Genomic DNA, 17845 nt, shown 5'->3' with positions numbered 1-17845 from the left:
GAGGCTCAGAAGGGGGTTCAGTGACTTGCTCAATGTCACGCAGCTAGTAAGTGTTGGAAGCAAGAATCAAATTCAGGTTTTCTTGACTCCAAGCTCAGCACCCTTATCTATTGTATCATTCCATGGCACATTATACATATGCCTCACATTTGGCAAATAGCATGATGCTACTATGTATTTTCCCTTTTTCTAAGGCATTTATGACTTCTCTTCCCATCTTAAAGGCAGGTTCTTTATAGAATTGGAATTTGTCTCCTAAATGCTTGTATGCCCAGGACTGTTTTGCATGTAATAAGCACTCAGGATGGTTGTTATTGATGCTAAGAATGATTTTTGAGCTGATTTTTTAAAATAAGCTCTTTCACATTAGGGCTAGTGATTATTACAATCTGGGATCTATCAGGTCATGAGGGTCAAATGGGAACATAATTGTAAAGTGATCACCAAAGTGTGTGGCACCTAATAAATGCATGTTCATTTCCCTCCCCTCCTCCCTTCACTCATACCATAAATAATTAGTAGAGAAACAGATAATAGACCTTTCATATATGTGGCAAGGAGACAAATTCTTAACCGAACAAGAGATAGAAGCAATTACAAATGATAAAATAGATAATTTTGATTATGTGATATTGAAGAATTTATACAAACAAAATTAAATCATTTAGGGAAGTGGTTGACTCGGGAAAAATCTTTGTATCAAATTTCTCACCTAAGGATTTGGTGTACAAGATATAGCAACAACTAACAATTATATATGGCCCCAAACCATTCCCCATTATGCCAGTGATCAAAGGATATGAACGAATACTCCTGAAAAGAACAATCACCAACTAGTAACAACTATATGAAAGAAAACTCCATACCATTTATAATAGAGAATGAAACTTAAGAGAACTTTTAGGTTTTACCTGTCACCAAGCAGATTGGCAAATATGACAAAAGATGGGAATGTTGAAAGGGCTCTATAGAGATTTAGGCACACTCTTCATTGTTGGTGGAATCAGAACAACTATTCTGAAAAACAATTTGGAATTATGCAAATAAAGTTAATAAAATGCCCACATCCTTTGACCTAAGAGAGATTATCTATTGGTAGGTATATGCCTCAAGAAGGTAACTGACAAAAAAAGTCTCCATATACACCAAAATATTTATAGCATGTTGTGGTGGCAAAAACAGACCAAAACTGGAATAAATAAATAGAAAATCACTGAACAAATTATGGTACATGAATATAATGAAATATTACTGTTTTGTAAGAATGATGAATCTAATGAATACAGAGGAATATAGAGGGATACAGGGAAATCTAGGCAATATAAAACTAAAATAAATCAATAAAATCTAATTTTGAAAATACATTGGTTCAAAAGAACCAATATACCTGATGCTCATAAATCTCCTGGAATGTTTTTCCTTCTTAGAATCACTCTAGTGCTCTGATCATTTTACTGAATCTTGTCCCATTAGCTTTAATGCTTCACCTAAAATTAACAGGCATCTTTGTGTTAGGGCCTTTAGGTTATAATTTTAGCATAAAATTCAATGCTAATGTGGTTCTTATGGCACTATTGATGTCAGCTTCTGGTAAAATAAGATGATGCCCAAGAATTCACCACCATTTACATGGGGTTTTGGTTAGCATGCAAAGCAATTCAGAAAATTAAGATTTATTTTCACTACTTTTCATTGTCTTAACATTTATTGAGCCAGCCATAGGGATTTCTAAAGTAATGTTCTTTTACTTAACATTCATTTTTTCTCTTCCTCTGGCTTTCCTACGTTTGTATTTCTGCCTCACTCTAAATTATATCACACCACTTTGTAACATTAAGATGATCTGTGACAGGAATTGACCAAATTGCTGACAGTTTTTTAAAAAAAACTCACTTAAAAAATCTTTTTTGGCTGTTCTCAGAAGGTCTTATGGGGTAATAAACTTGTCAGCTCCATCCGTAGCCCACAAGCAGTCCTGTTTGCTAGCTGCCTAAATAGGTTCCTGAGCCACTGCAGTTATTTGACATATGCAATAAGGATACAAATGTTGTTGAGAAGGATGCAGGTCTGAAATGTGTCATGTTGATTTGTTTTTCTTATATAGATGTGTTTGAATTTGAAGGATTGTTTTTCCTTTTCAAAAGAAGTTTCAGTGCCTCAATTTTAAAAATTTCCTTCTTTTTCAGGTAGAGGAACTGAGCAGGAGCTTAAAGGAGTTTTTCAAAACTGAGGTGACTCAACAGGAAAAAGGAGAAGCTGAATTCCTGTCTTGTGTGGAGTCTCCTGATACCCAGTGGCAATTGTTTTTAAAGGAGAGTTTTTCAGCTCAGGACCTGGGGCTTGAGTTTCTTAATTTAATAAATATGGTGAGAATGCATTATGTGAGCCACAGCTTCTGTGAGGATTATTTGTAAGAGTCATTAACGTAAAGGAAGTTCACTCCTTGTTCAATCCATGTTGGATTTGAGAATGTGCTCGGATGGTTTTCCACCCTCGTCCACTGAAGCATCCCCAGAGGCTACTTCTGGTAGTGTATGTAATCCCAGGCCCTTTGTTACTTTGCATTCAGTGGTTCAAATTTTTAGTAAGAAAGGCATTCTGCAAACCAAAACTTCATCATCATCATCACTACTACTATTACTAGATATCTGGCTATATAAGGCATTTGTTAAGCTTTTACTTTGTGCCAGGATCCAAATACAGGAAAGCAAGGCATCCCCAAATAAAGGGTTATTAGAAAGGGCAGAAGTGAACCTGCAGAGTGGCATGGCAGGGAGATGGCTCAGAAACATTATGGAAGCTTAGACCCTACAAAAGCTCACCTATCAGGATGGGGATCCAATAGCATGTCTTGAGCTCTGCGAGAGAGAAGGTAGAGAGAGTTTGAGTAGAGATTCATGGTAGACAGACAAGCAGAAAATTTTGTTTAAAACATGAATGAGAATAAACATTATTATTTAGCAGTTATGTCCAAATTCCTTCCATAAGATATCACTGAAATTGTCATACAAGGAGCTTTGGCTAGAACATTCAACCCTTGGCACAAAGCCTCAGATTAAGTTACTTTATGCCAAATTCTGTAACGTAATAAGTTACCTTGTAGCAGCTTCTGAGGTATTAATTTATCTAAATAGGAAATGCCCTATAGGAAATATTGGAAACTTATTGAATCTTAGAGTTGGAAATCATCTTAAAGGTCATTGCGCCTAACCCCCTACCAGATAAAATAATTTTTTCTGTAGTGTTCCTGACAGATGCTAATCTAAATCCTGCTTGAATACTTCCAGAGATTGGAAGTTCACTATCTCAAAAGGTTGCCCATTTATTCAGCATTTAAATGTTTAATGTGTGCCACATACTTTGTTAGGCAGTTGAAAAGACCCACTGTTGGAAAGGTCTAGGCATTAAAAATTTTTTTTTTATATGTTCAGCAAAAATCTGCTTTTTTGTAACTTCTAACCATGAGTCAAGTTTACACTCTCTCGAATTACATAGAATAAGTCTACTTTCAGTCTTTCACTGAAAAAAATAAAAATAAGTGTAATCCTTCAAATATTTGAAGTTATGACTCTTTCCCCTTATTTAATAAACATTTATAAGTTCCTGTTTTGTGCCAGGTGCTTGCTAATTAATGGGGATACAAAGAAAGACAAATAGCAACCCTTGTTCTCAAGGGGTTCAAAGTCTAGTCAGAGAGACTGATGTGTAAATGACTATGTACAAACTTGCTATGTTCCAGATAAATTGGAAATAATGAACAGGAAAAGCTTCTTGTAGGAGGTGGGATTTTGGCTGGGACTTAAAGGAAGCCAGGAGGCCACTATGGCTGCCTCCTTCTCTTCTTGATTCCTGTTCCTCAAAGCTTCAATCCCCTTCACACTCCCAGTGATGCACTGCTGCTGGGACATTCTTTTGGCTAGGTTACATTATTCTTGCATTTATTCCCACTGACATTATGGAATCTTTCAAAATGCTTTTCAACACACTTTTTCTATAAAAATGATAAATACAAAGCCTCTTCTTTTACTTGTCTTTGGATCCACTGGAAGTTCAATAAATTCAATTTCTCCAGACTCTGAAATATTCTCAGATTTCCCCCTCAGTATTTTCTTTATCAAGTCATATAGCCACTCAACAATCATTTATTTACAAGCACCTACTTGATGAAAGGCCTTCAGCTAGTTGCTGAGGATACTCTAATGGATCTGTGACATCATTATCCAGCAGCAACAGCAGCAGCATGATCATTATCATCACCATTCTAGCTAGTGTTTACATAATAGCTACTCTATATATCTATGCCTAGGTATTACTTAGCATCTCCTATATCCATATGGTATCTGCTCTTTTCCAAGTATTGTGATTATCTCTTTACCATTGTTATTTTATTTGGTCCTTCCAACAATTCTGGGAGCGTTTCTTCCCCTGATGAAGACAACAGCTCATCCTGTCTGCCTGAATAACACACTCATTCATTTTCTTCCCCAAATTTACAAGGGAACTTTATCTAATTTCGTGACGATATAGAGGAGCACAAGGTCTGTTTATTGATGTCTATCCCATTTTATTTTTCACTCATACATTTCTTTGATCTTTGATGACATCTTTATCCTAGATCGCTTCTACAAATCATCCTTGTGTATAATTATAGAAGCAAATGCAGGTCTACAATGGGCTACCCCATTCCTTCTTGAGTGATAGCTCATTTTCAGTTTTGTAGAAACTGGAGCATTCTGAAGTTTTAATAACTACACATAGAGTATACATATCATTAAATGTACTTATAATAACTAACTATTGCTATATTGATATTAGGAAAATGGGCCTCTTTTGGGGGGAGAAATCTGAGCTTATTGAAGAAACTTTGAGATTTCCCAGAGGTAATTCAGACTACTCTCTTCCTTTAGTTCAATTCTGCACTGAACTCATTGACCAATTACATTATCTGTCTAAGCACTAATCTTCATTTTTGTGCAGACACATACACACATACATGCAGAAGTACACTGTGAAACAAATTGTAGATTGTCCATATAGTCTGAAATATATATATACAGATATACATATATACACATGTATAAAATTAATATTTGAAATAATTTTGGCAGCCTGGAATTCTGGGTCAAAAACAATCAGAAGAAATTCGATATGAAGAAATTCAAAGTTATCAATTTAGATGAAAATTTTCAGTTTCAAAAGTATAGGAAGGAGGATATTCTTATCATTCTTTGTTTTTCTATTCAGATGATTGGCTCTATGCAAAAAGGGGAAAATATAGTTCCTGCATTCAAGGAATTACTGGAAGGCACAATGTATAAAGAAATGAATAGTTATGTGATTACCTGAGAGTTCAAACAACTAGAGATATTGACATTCCTTGTTTCTTTAGCACTTCCTTAAATTAGACACTTTCCAGAGTCTTTCATCCTGATAACCCTTTTCCAGATGCTCTCTGATTTATCAACTTCCATCATAAAGTGGAGCATATGGAATTAAATACTATATTCCACATATATTCTTACCTGTAAAAAGTATAGTGGGTCAATTATTTCTTTCTGGTTAAATCAGGGGTTCCTAACCTGGGGTCCACAGACCCCCAAGAGGTCTGTGACCTTGGATGGGGAAAAATACAGTTATTTTCACTAAACTCTAGTAAAACTTAGGATCTCATTCAATTATTTGAAAATGTCACTCTGAGAAGGGGTTCAAAGTCTGGATTATATTATCAAAGCGATACATAACAGGAAAAACCATTAACTACCCTATTCTAAATGTTTTATTTTTCCAAGATTTTGTTAGCTTTTTAATACTTCTTTTAAAGCAGCTAAATTATAGCATTACCTTATAATTAATTCACAGTGACCTAAGACCCTTAAATGATTTTTACATGAATTACTGCCAAGATATTCCTATATTTGTGAACTTGAGATTTTTTAATCATAATGAATAACTTTGAATTTAAATTTCTTCTTATACTTTCTTGAACCCAGAATTCCAGGTTGCAAAATTATTTCAATCTTGATTTTGTTATCTAATCTAAATTAGTATTCCCTGATAACTGTACCTTCTATGGGTCCATCCAAGTCATTGATAAAACATCGAAGCAGATAATTCTAAAAGTAGAAACTTATATCACTTTATGGAGGACTTTTCTCTATGTTAACTTTCTTTCACCAATCTACACATTTCACATCGGATCTTAGCCAAAAGGCTGAGAAGTGATAATCTACACATTTCAGACGTAACAGACTGACTACTTATGATTCTAAAAGATCTCTTACATTTCTCTCCTTTCTACTTCAATAGCCACCCATCTACTCTAGGCAGTTCTCTTCCCTAGACTATTATAGTGACCTAAATGGTCCACTAAGTCGAATCTCATTCTTTTTCAATTTATATATTTTTAAAATGTCAAATTTTCTTACTAACCAAAGCCTCAGTTCTGTTATGTGTAAAATGAGAGGCCATAAAGGCCCTTCCTATCTCTAAATCTATGGCCCCATGCTCTCTAGTGTCTTTTATTTTAACCTTTACTCTTTGTCTTAGAATCAATAGTTAATTCCAAGACAGAAGAGCAGTAAAAGCTAGGTAATGGTGGTTAAGTGATTTGCCCAGGATCAGCTAGCCAGGAAGTGTCTGAGGTCAGATTTGAACCCAGGACCTTACATCTCTAGGCTTGGCTCTCTATCCCTATTTCTATTGCATTTTAGTTATCAGATAGACTCCTTAGCCTTGCATTTAAGATCCATCACAGTCTGTCATTAGCCTAACCTAATTCCTTTCATGCACTTTATGTTGTAACTAAACTGGATTACTATCACAGAATCTTAAAGATGCAATTGACTTCAGAAGCCAATGAATCCAGTCAGTAGTCACTTCTATGACAACCCCAACTACAAACAATTAATGACTACTCTTTGGGATCAGACATTCAAAGAATCTCAAATCTTTTTCTGTTGTGTAGCCGATCTCTTTATTTTATCCACAACTAATGCATGATTTTGTTGCCTGCTTCCTTGAATAAATAAATAAATAAATAAGGTTAATCTCACGTGATTATTTTTGAAGGAGGAATGCTCTTTTTTAGTGATCACTGTCTCTCTTTATAAATGCTCAGAAACCATTTCCTTAATACTATTTTTGAAAATATTGTTGAGAATAAAAACCAATCTCACTGGTCTATGGTTTGTGAACTTCACCCTCTTTTTTTTTGAAAATGTAAACATTTGGCTTTCTTGAGTCCTGCAGCATCTTTTTCCATCTTTCAAAAACCATTAGTAGTAGCAGCCCAAAAATAATAGTCGCCAGCTTTAAGATTTAATTCCTTTGGGCTTACTCATTGAGGCCTAGGAAACCTGATTGTTTCATTTATCTCAAGTTAGTACCATTCCCTGCTTAAACATTCCTACTCCATCCCTCCCAATCTAAAGATCATTTTCTTTGGAAGAATAAAGCAAAAATCAGGCAAGGGATCAGCTTTCTCATAGTCATCTATTATCACCATCCCACACACCCAGAACGGTAGTCCTATCCTTTCTATAATAAATCTTTCTTCTTGCCTTTACATAGCTACAAAGAAACAAACCAAACACCATATTTTTACTATCCCTAGCATTCTTCAACAGCCACTGATTTTTCTTTATTCTATTGTTTATGAATCAAATTGAGAATAGGAATTAACTTCACTGGTCCTTCAACCATCTGATGAATAAATTTCACATAGATGCCTTAAAAATACTTGATTAATTCAGAAGCCAGATCACATATTTATCAGTTTTTCTGATGGCTAAGAAAGAGCATCTGCAGATAGCGAGATAGTTGAAGTCACTTATATAATTACATCAACAGGAATTTATTAGGCACTGATTATTACCATTGGTATTCAGTGGGATTTCAATCAGGTGAGTTCTCAAGCCATTGAAGCACATTTATCTCTGTCTCTTAATTTTTCACAATGCGTGGCATGGCACAGAGGCATGTTGTAGTATCCCATTTTCATTTGGGAGTTTCTATAATTATCAGACTGGACTTCATCTTTTTTTTTTCTGCCCTTCAGATTGGACTTCTGATAATGGTTTTGGTATATAGCCTTGAGTGAAAAAAGCATTTTTATTGTGAAAATGATCCTTCTTCCAGTCTTCAGTATTCTTGTCTTTGATTATCTTGTCTGTGTTAAACATCTACAAGGGAATAGTTAGCAATTTTTTAATTTAGTAGTCTTCTTCCTGTTATTCCAATTTCAAGATGCCTGTGGCACATTGTAGAGAAATATATAATCCTTCTATCTGCTGGGTCCCTCTGAAGTTTTTGATTATTTTCCAAGGACTTCTCAGCCTATTTTGCAAAAATAGTTTGTCACTTTGGGGCATTGTTTCTTGTCTACGGATACTTGATACTTCTCTGAAATTAAGTAGATTTTATTGTTGACTTGAATAACCCTGGAAATGCTCAATTTTCCCATAGCTACAGACTCTGCAATATATCTTTAATACTCATTGAAGTGTACTCTTTTAGGGCAATACTTTTTCATGTTTCTCTAGAGTAATATCCTCTTTAAAAACACACAAGAGTGAGAGTAATGAAGTACATGTATGGAAAGGAATCCTTTAATTAACTGAGAGAATTAACTACAGATAGAAAAAACAACTTGTTCTGAATTAACTCAGCATAGAAATTATACAAAATTATTGCTTTTCCCAAGTAATTCATAACCATTTCTGATTTTACTTCTATTGATCCTTTCCCCAAAGTTCCCTACCATGTTGTTTCAAATTCTTACATTTACATGTTTTTATGTACAGCATTTCTTTTAAATTAAATATATGCTTCTGGTGCCAAATTCATCATCAGTCCTATCCTACCAAATTTCGGCAGTATGTATGAAGTCAAATTGTCTTTCTATATTAGATAAACAATTTACCCTTTTTTAACCCATACTTTGAGTAGTTTAAAAAATATATGAGAACATGACTTTAACTGACTCTCTTCTTACATATTATTTTTTCTCCTATTCTCTTTATCCCACTTTTTCAGTCTTATACCTTACACAGCACCACATCTAATGACATTAACCTCTTTGCTGTCCCTCACATAATGGCACATTTTTACCAACCCTAGGAATTTTCTCTGGCTGTCCCTTGTGCTTGATATTTTCTCTCTCCTCATCTCTATGTACTTGTTTTCCTGGCTTTCTTTAGGTCCCAACTAAAATCCCATCTTATACAGGAAGCCTTTCCTGATCCTTCTTAATTCTGGTGACTTCCCTCTTTTATATTTTCCTATTTATTCTGCACATGGCTTGTTTGAACATACTTGTTTGCTTGTTGTAACCTCCATTAGATTGTGAGTACCTTGAGAGTATAAACTGTATTTTCCCTTTTTGTATCACCAGAATTTAGCACAATGCCTGGCATATAGTGGGCATATAACAAATTTTGATTAATATTACACAAACTGTTAGATCATTTGAGGCAATTTTATTCCCCTTGTTTCTTCCCCCATCCATTTAAATCCCCATTTACTTAGCTTTACTAGTATATTTTTATGGGCCTTTGTTAGGCAGACTCCATTTCCAGTCAAGCTGATTATTCCTATATTTTAAGCTGTTTTTGTGAAGTCCACATGCTATTTTCAGACATAATTTAACTAACTGTTCACTCCCCAAATCTTTTTTCTTCTGCCTTTAATTGGAAGTAATGAAAACATCACCTGTTTCCCCAAAGATTTCATTTTTTTCTTAAAGCCACGACTTCATAATCCTTTTTAGCAATGTTTTCTGGGCTCCTCTAAGTAATATGTCTCCACATGAATCACTAGAGGGGATTGTTATATCATTAGACTTACCATAGGCAGATAGCCTGTTGCTTATATACTAACAATATACTAACATATACTAAATATACCGTGATTTTATCGTGCATTCTTGTGAACAATCAGGTTGTTTCATATGTCTAGGATATATTTCCTGTTCATCTATGACTTCCTTCAAGGCTGTTTCAGGTTCCTTTCTTCCCCTTCTTCCTCCACCACCCACAAATCTTAGTCTCTAGCTGAAAGTGATTAATTCTTTCTCACCATTTTTTTAACAACACTTTGTCTAGATAATTCTTATCCTTATCATATTCTACTTTATCATGGTTATTTTTAGGATTACTCAAGGTTAAATGCACTCAAAAGAGATTGACTTATAAACCAAAATTCAAGTGGATGACTTGGCAGAGAGTAGTTTACCTTTACAGATTGAGTGGTAATAGATAGCATACATCATGAATATGACAGTTATGGGCTCTATTAAAAAATGATGCATCTTTAAAAACTCAACTTAACCAAGTTCTTTAATTAGTCAGATTATGTGGCAAGGTAAAAACAAAATACTATCAAGCACCTCAAGTTCAGCTTAATTTAGTTAACCCACAGATTTCTGTGATTTAAATATTTAAATTTTTTTCCTTTAGTTGACACATAGGCACTCAATCAACAAATATTTATTACATGTCTATAATGTCTCAGACATCATGTCAGGTCCTGGGGTTACAAGCATAATGAATAAAACAATTTCATTTATAAAGAGTTTACATTATAAGAAGAAAAACATATCTACTGAAAAAAATATAAAGAAAATAAATACAAATAAATTTGTCTAAATATAAGGGGGTTTGAGAGAGAAAGGACAGTAGTAGTTGAAGGAGAAAGAGAACAAGAATTTATTAAGTACTTATTGGGTCAGGTAATTTGGAAATATACCATTTTCTCCTCACAACAACTGTGAGAAGTAGGTGTGCTATTATTATTACCATTTTACAATTGAGGAAACTTAGGCAGATAGTTAAGTGACTTGCCCAGGGTCACTCAGTGAGTAAGGTCTTCCTGATTCCAGGCCCAGCGTTCTATATACTTTATCACCTGCATGAAGGGATAAGGATAGATTTCATCAGGAAGGTGGGGTCTGAGCTGTTTCTTGAAAGAAGAGGGGGATTTTATAAAGTAGAAATGAGAGAGGAATGCATTTGAGGAATGAGGGAGGAACTCATCGAAAAGATACTCAAAAATACTTATTAAATTAAATTGAATAGAACAGAGTTCATCAAACAGAAATGCGATCTCTCTCTCTCTCTCGCCTGCCTCTGCTCTAGGGTGACCATAATATTTTATTAATATTACAATTAATAATTCCACTTTTCATTTATTATACTACTAAGATAGAAGGCAAGGTTTAAAAAAATATCTTCCCACCAAAGTTGTAGAAATTCCTACACTAGTTCTTAAATTCCTCAATTCCTAACTAGTTCTTAAAAGTTATGCTGGAGAAGGAACCCAAATTCTGTCAATTCCTTTAAGCTAGAATGTCTTGGAGAGCAGGTCATTTAGTAGACTGTGTCATTCATATGAGTGGAGAGTCACCTCACCAGGTTAACCACAAAACATGATAAATTTGTATTGATAGTAAAATCCTGAAGACCATCTACTCTAGTACAGAGGAGTTATATAGCATGTCAATGAAGAAAGCACATATACAAATTAAATCAGGGATCTGGGAATTAGTGAAGGGTATCTTTTAATATTTTTTTAAGTCTCAAGTGCATGGAAGTCCAAAAATTCATTTCTTCCCACCAAGTGATGCTCTACTTCCAATGATTTGGCAACTGTATTTAAATATCAGTGATATAACTATTCAATGTACTACATTTCAAAAATCTTGACCACTAAATTTCTAGATCATTTATTTGATTCCTTCATTTCTTTTTAAAAGTAAAGTTTTGAAGAAAATTAAGGACAACTGGAGTCTTGACAATCACATGAACACAGAACATATTCTCAGAGGTCAACTCTGTCTCTAAAATGGAAAACTCTGGACTTAGTAAATTATTAGATATCACATAGTCTATTTTTACTAGCTCCAATTTTTTTGCCCTTTAAAATTATGCATTCTCTGAAAAGATGTTTTATACCTTGGAAAAAGGACAGCAATATTCTTCATTTAATTTTCAGGCAAATGAGGACATCATATTAAAGGTGAAAAATGTTATACATATTACTGAGAACATGCTAGAAAATCAAGATGCAGAAAGGGAGGAACTCAAGAATCTCTGGATTGCAAGGCAGTTGCAGGTGAATCAAGATAAGTCAGTTAAACAGCAGTGGGGAGCCTTTAAAGATCAGCTGAAAGAGGTAAGTGCATTCTAATTGAAGGGAACAATCTGAGTCCATATTTCCAGTCTCTTGTGGTTTAAAAATAAGTTCCTGGTGAGAACTCTGCCAGATCCTTCCATGTCATAGAAACCTCCCTGGTAACAGAGAGTTGATGAAATGTGGAGGTATACCACATCTCTAAAATGACAGTGAAATATTTGCTTTTATGACTGAAGAAAGTATACTAAGAGCCATCCAATATTTATTTCAGACAACTCAGAACTTAAAACTTCTTCAGGAAGCGCTTATGCCTGTGTCCGCACTTAACCTTGGAGGCAGCCTTCACAGCCTCTTACATCTACAAAAAAAATGGAACCAAATGAAACCTCAGTTTCAGGTGAGGAAATAGATGGATGGACTTTGTTGAGTGGCATGAAAATGGAAAAGCATTCAGTTGCAATTTACATAATTTATTTCAATAGCCTGGCAAATTACACTCTTTAAAAAAAGAGAGAAAATTTCCTTCTATAACAGTGCTAAAGTTCTTTTTAAAAACAAATTTTCTCTATTGGTTATTTTCTGTGCAGCTGGAGGTGTCTGTGTGTTTGTATACTCAGGCATATACATGACACTTTTTGTCTACAAGATTCTGTTTATATGTTTTGTGAGAGTCGTTTTCATTTAAATTGAAAGAGTGTCAGGAATATATACAATTGCATATTTCTTCTAAATTATTTTCCCCGGGAAACTAATTGCCATTGTTTTTCTAGACAGAAACTCTGAAGAGTGGGGGTTGCCTGCTGCTGACAAGCATTCCCTACCTTCCCTGATTGCTAGGTCTCTGTCAACCAAATCATCCCAGTATTAACCTGTGATTGTCCCCACCCCACCCCAATTCTTGGTACCTTACTGTCATCCATGGCTATTTGTGGCTAATTTTCCTTTACCCCTTTGCCTTAAATGGCAAAGTTACAGAAGGAGTGGGTGATATAAAGACTGAGTCATGTTCATGGCTGCTGGCCAGCCAGCATGGGTTGCAATACTTTTCTCCCTCTGAACCCCTCCTCAGCTTGGCACAGAACTCAAAAAGGTAGCCAGGGCACTCTGTGGACAATATGTGCTGTCTTCTTCACTTAGGATCTCTCTGCTGCAAAATGAGAACACCAGACCTATCTTTTTGTCACTGTTATATAACAATTGACTTCAACGATCTACTGGCTTGAAGGGATAGAGGCTTCTCCATAGATTTGCTCGTGTGCCATGCATGGCCTTCCTAAGGTGTTATCATAGAATCACAGTATCTCAGAAATGCGAGGGACCTGAGGGGTTAGCTAGTCCTGAACAGGTGTCTCCTCTAACTATACCCCACGTGATCATTCAGCCTCCACTCTAAGACCTCCAATGAATGGGAAGAGTGAGGTAGCAAATTCTATTTTGAGGCAGCTCTAATTATCAGATTTCTCTCTCTTTTTATCAAGCTATAATCTGCCTCCATTTAATATCCACTCTTTGCTTCTCTGGAGTCAGGCTAAACAAATTTCTCTTCTACATGATAGATAGTCTTTCAAATTCCTGAAGTCAGTTTTCATTCTATTCTCTATTCTGTGTAAAGCATGCGAGGTTAAATATCCTTAGTTCCTTCAAGTTATCTTCATAGAAAGTGATTTTCAATCACTTCCCCATCTTGGTTACCTTTCTATTTATGGAGCTCTCCTGGAAAATAACCATTTTGTTTAGTAACTCATCACTACAGAGAATTTCTTTGGAGCCAGTATAATAAATCTGTTAAGCAATAATATAAGCCCAGGACATCTTATTTTATTTTCAAGATATTGAAGAATAGTCCCATTTCTTATATGGAAAACTCCTACCTCCAAACTGTATCTTATCTTCACTCTAATCTCTTCTTTGGATGACTGATTTACTGTCAAAACCTCAACTCTAATTTTTATTCAAATCGATGTCCTGGGTCCAGACCTTCCTGCTGGGTTTTATCTTCAGTTACCCCTGGATATTTCTACCTGGAGCCAAATGCTATCTTTATCTTAAACTCAATTTATCTAAAACTGAACTCATCTTTTTCCATAAACTGGGTCCTCTCTCCCGCAACTTTCTTATTTCAGTTAATAATACTCTCCCAGTCACTTAAACTCAGAACTTGAGAACATTTTGACTTCTCCCTCTCTGCTTCACTACCCCTTCCTTTTCCAATACTATTTTCACATTATCTTTTCCTTCTTTTCTATTTCCACTATGCCCCCTTTCTGACCCTATGCCAATTCTTTTGCAATAGTTAACTGTTTTTTTCTCTCTTTTTCTTGTCTCCCCATGCTCAAATCCACTCTTTGTAAGTAATCAGATTAATCTTTTAAAAATTCACTTTTTACAAGTCATCAGATGAATCTTTTAAAATAATTGCTTAGGTGCAGATAGGTGGCTCAGTGAATTGAGAGCCAGGACTAGAGACCAAAGGTTCTAGGTTCAAATCTGGCATCAGATGCTTCCCAGCTGTGCAACCCTGGGCAAGTCACTTGCCTAGCCCTTTCTGATCTTCTGCCTTGGAACCAATAAACAGTATTGATTCTAAGATAGAAAGTAAGGGTTTTTAGAAATATAAAATAATCCCTACCACTCGGTTAATTTTTTAAATGTTTCTCATTTTATTATAGGAAAAAATTCAATCACCTATAGTTGTCTCCAGCATGAGTCCAACTTTATTTCCCAGTGTTACCTACTGCTCTTATTAGTTTAATCAGTTTGCTATTTTCCAGGCACCCTTTGCTCTCATTCCTATTTCTGAATCTTTGCTTATAATGATTAGCCTGCCTGTGAAGTTTCTACCTCTTTCATCTCTTCATATAATAATCTACTATTTAAGACCTAGTAAAAGTCTCACATAAGTTTCTTAAAAGTCTTCCTGGATCATTCCAGTTAACAATGATGACTTCATATGCAAAGTAATTATTGTATATGCTTTGTGATTGAAATTTGCTACCATATCAGTTTTTATATGGGTTTCATTTCTCACTTCACTGAGATTATGAACATCACATTTTAAGAAGTTTATTGAGAAAGTGAAGAACTTTCAGGGAAAGGAAGTCAGGTTGGCAGTATTGAGGTCATGACATATGAAGGAACTGGAGATGGTAAGCCCGGAGAAAAACGTGATAGCTATCTAGCTGCTTAAGAATTTGATGGACTTTGATGGACAGTTCAATGAGTGGAAATTATTCTCTTCCTATGAGACCTGAGGGAAAATTAGTAGCAATGAGTAGAATTTTCATAGAGGTTAATTTTGATTTAAGGTAAAACTTCCTTGTATGGGGACTTTTCTTTGTCCCTTTTCCTCCATGGAATCCCATTCTCCCTTTTCTTTACTTATTTAAATCTCACCCTTCCTTCCAAGTCTAACTCCACACTGCCAAAAACTACAGTGGACTCCCTTGGAATGCAATGCTTCCCCTCATTAGAAGACTCTAAAAATAAGCTAAATATGCACTCCCCTACATTGGTAGGAGAAATTCTTATTCAGGTAAGAATCGGACTACATGTGGCTTTGGAAATCCCTTCCAACTTAAAGATTTTGTGTTGCTATTTGCCATAAACCCTCACAGTACAACACACATAATAGGGGTTCAAGAAATATTATAATAAGATTCAAAGATTAATCAGGTCTTTCCATATTGTCTTGATTTTGAAGGTTAGATTCTTAGTCTCTTCAACTTTTGACCACTTATTCCAAGGCCAGAAAACTTTTTTGGTAGTTCTTTCAAATGCTCTTTAAGTTTCTCAGCCCTTACTAGTTGGATACCCAAGGCACTGCCCATTTTCTGTTTGGTCTGAGCAGTGCATTTTAATGAGAGAAAACTTCCTGGCTTCTGGGTATTGTGGGTTATTTATGAAACCCAGTGGGGTGTATGGGGTACTCAGGGAGGAGTAATATCTTTGGTATGGAGGGCTTGTTGTGCCCTCCTAGGGCAGCTCTCCAGCCTCTGACTCCCACCTGACACCCAGCTCTCACTTGTGGCTCCCAGTAGCTGCTAGCATGAGGCAGTGGCCACACACCGGGCAACGGCTTCGACAGGTCAGCCAAACCTTGTGAGGGTAGCCATCGGGTCGTCGACCCCTGGTGAACTAGGGCTTTGCTCACCCAGCATGTGAAGATTGCTTCGGCGGAACAGACGGAAGAAACCAATAAGAAGGTTCAACGGCTGAGATGGCGACGCAGCAAAGCACTGTGGAGTGCTCAGGGCGTGTTGGAGCACAAAGGACAACATGGCCATCCAATGCAGCTTGAGGAAGTCTCCAGGTGTAACGACTTTTCGTGCCATTGGACCCTTCCAACACCGAGAGAGTGGGACTGTCTCTGTGCATCGACTTTTCCACTTAAATCTTCATGCACAAGTGTCTTTGTGCACAAAAAAGCACAAAGACAATTGTCATCCTCTGTTACCGAGAGACGACTACTACTACTACTACTACTACTATGAAACCCAGTGTCCTTGCTGTTTAAGTAATACTTCAAAATTGCTGCTCAGCTACTGAGTCATCCTCATGATGTCTCTGCCATATTTGTATGTGGCAAATAATCTCCCATATTTGTTCAATTTTCTTTTTTTTTAATACCTGACACTTGTCTATTTAATATTCAGCCAGATTGTTAGTTCATTTGCTTAATGAATAAGAACTCTCTGCTGTTGTTAAGCTAGCATGTGATTGCCATCTTATGAAGACTTTTTGGCTACTCCTGAAATAAATGATGTGATCTCAAAGAAGTACTTCCTCCACCCTATGAATCATGACAAACTTTTTATACTAATGTACTATGACAAGTGGCATTTTGTCCACTGTCATTTTTTTTTATCAGTTCATAGAAAAATCTCATTTTTAGTTCATTTAATTTTAAGGACAGATATGCCTTATTAGGTTTGTAACATGATAAACTATAAAATAAGAGATTTTCCAAAATTTGGATTAATTTTATTGTCTTTTATCATTCTCTAGCAATTGGATGCTGAGGTCTGGTACCTTCTAAAAGTATTTGAAGTCTTAAACCTCAAAGGAGCACCTGTAAAGGAGAAGACTCAACAGTTAAAGGACCTCACTCAACTTCATCAGAAGCAGAAAGAGAGACGCAAAGATTATGAGAACATACTCTCTAAAGCAGTCAGATTCCATAGTGTCAAGGAGAAAGTAAGAATTATATCACTTATCTTTCAGACTATTTTTGTGAAAATAAACAAAAATAAATTTTACCAAAAAATGCCTTTAATCCTTTGCCTATAGAGGAAAATCTAAACTATAGAGATGAAATCTGAGGCCTTCTATAGCCTGCTTTCAAAGTATACCTTTTTAGAAGGTATACTTTCTTCTAAAGCAGTGGTCATAAAAATATTTTGGTCTTAAAGCCTCTTTATTCTCTTAAAAATTACTGAGGATCCCCCCAAGAACTTTAATGTAGATAATATCCATTAATATTTACTACATGATGTTAAAACACTTTACTATTGTTGTAAAAATAGTTTTGACCTCTCAGATTCCCTGAAAGAATCTCATGGATCTATGGGGTCCCTAGAACACAATTTGAGAAATGCCGTCCTAGGGAAGCCTTCACTGTTGCCAAACTGACCCTTTGCCATGCCATTGACATTTTTATTTCTGTGCCTTTCCTTATACATATACCTCCCAGGAGAGCCCTTTCTCATTTTCTATCATT

The 17845-nt window shown here is 35.7% G+C and overlaps 1 protein-coding gene across 6 annotated transcripts in view; it reads left to right on the top strand.

The window, feature by feature from the left end:
* The window catches only part of CCDC141 (coiled-coil domain containing 141), a 325959-nt gene that overhangs the window by 229657 nt on the left and 78457 nt on the right, over positions 1 to 17845 (top strand). For all 6 annotated transcript variants that reach the window (XM_007494445.3, XM_056794081.1, XM_056794080.1 and 3 more), the window contains 4 exons: positions 2187 to 2366; positions 11989 to 12168; positions 12401 to 12526; positions 17134 to 17322. In XM_007494445.3, the coding sequence (XP_007494507.2) occupies positions 2187 to 2366; positions 11989 to 12168; positions 12401 to 12526; positions 17134 to 17322 (675 nt within the window). The remainder of the gene's footprint in view (positions 1 to 2186; positions 2367 to 11988; positions 12169 to 12400; positions 12527 to 17133; positions 17323 to 17845) is intronic.

The sequence above is a fragment of the Monodelphis domestica genome, chromosome 4, assembly GCF_027887165.1.
Source record: "Monodelphis domestica isolate mMonDom1 chromosome 4, mMonDom1.pri, whole genome shotgun sequence".
In the NCBI taxonomy this organism is placed as follows: Eukaryota; Metazoa; Chordata; class Mammalia; order Didelphimorphia; family Didelphidae; genus Monodelphis; species Monodelphis domestica.
The sequence above is the reverse complement of the archived record's forward strand: the minus strand, read 5'-3'. Positions and strand labels throughout refer to the sequence as shown.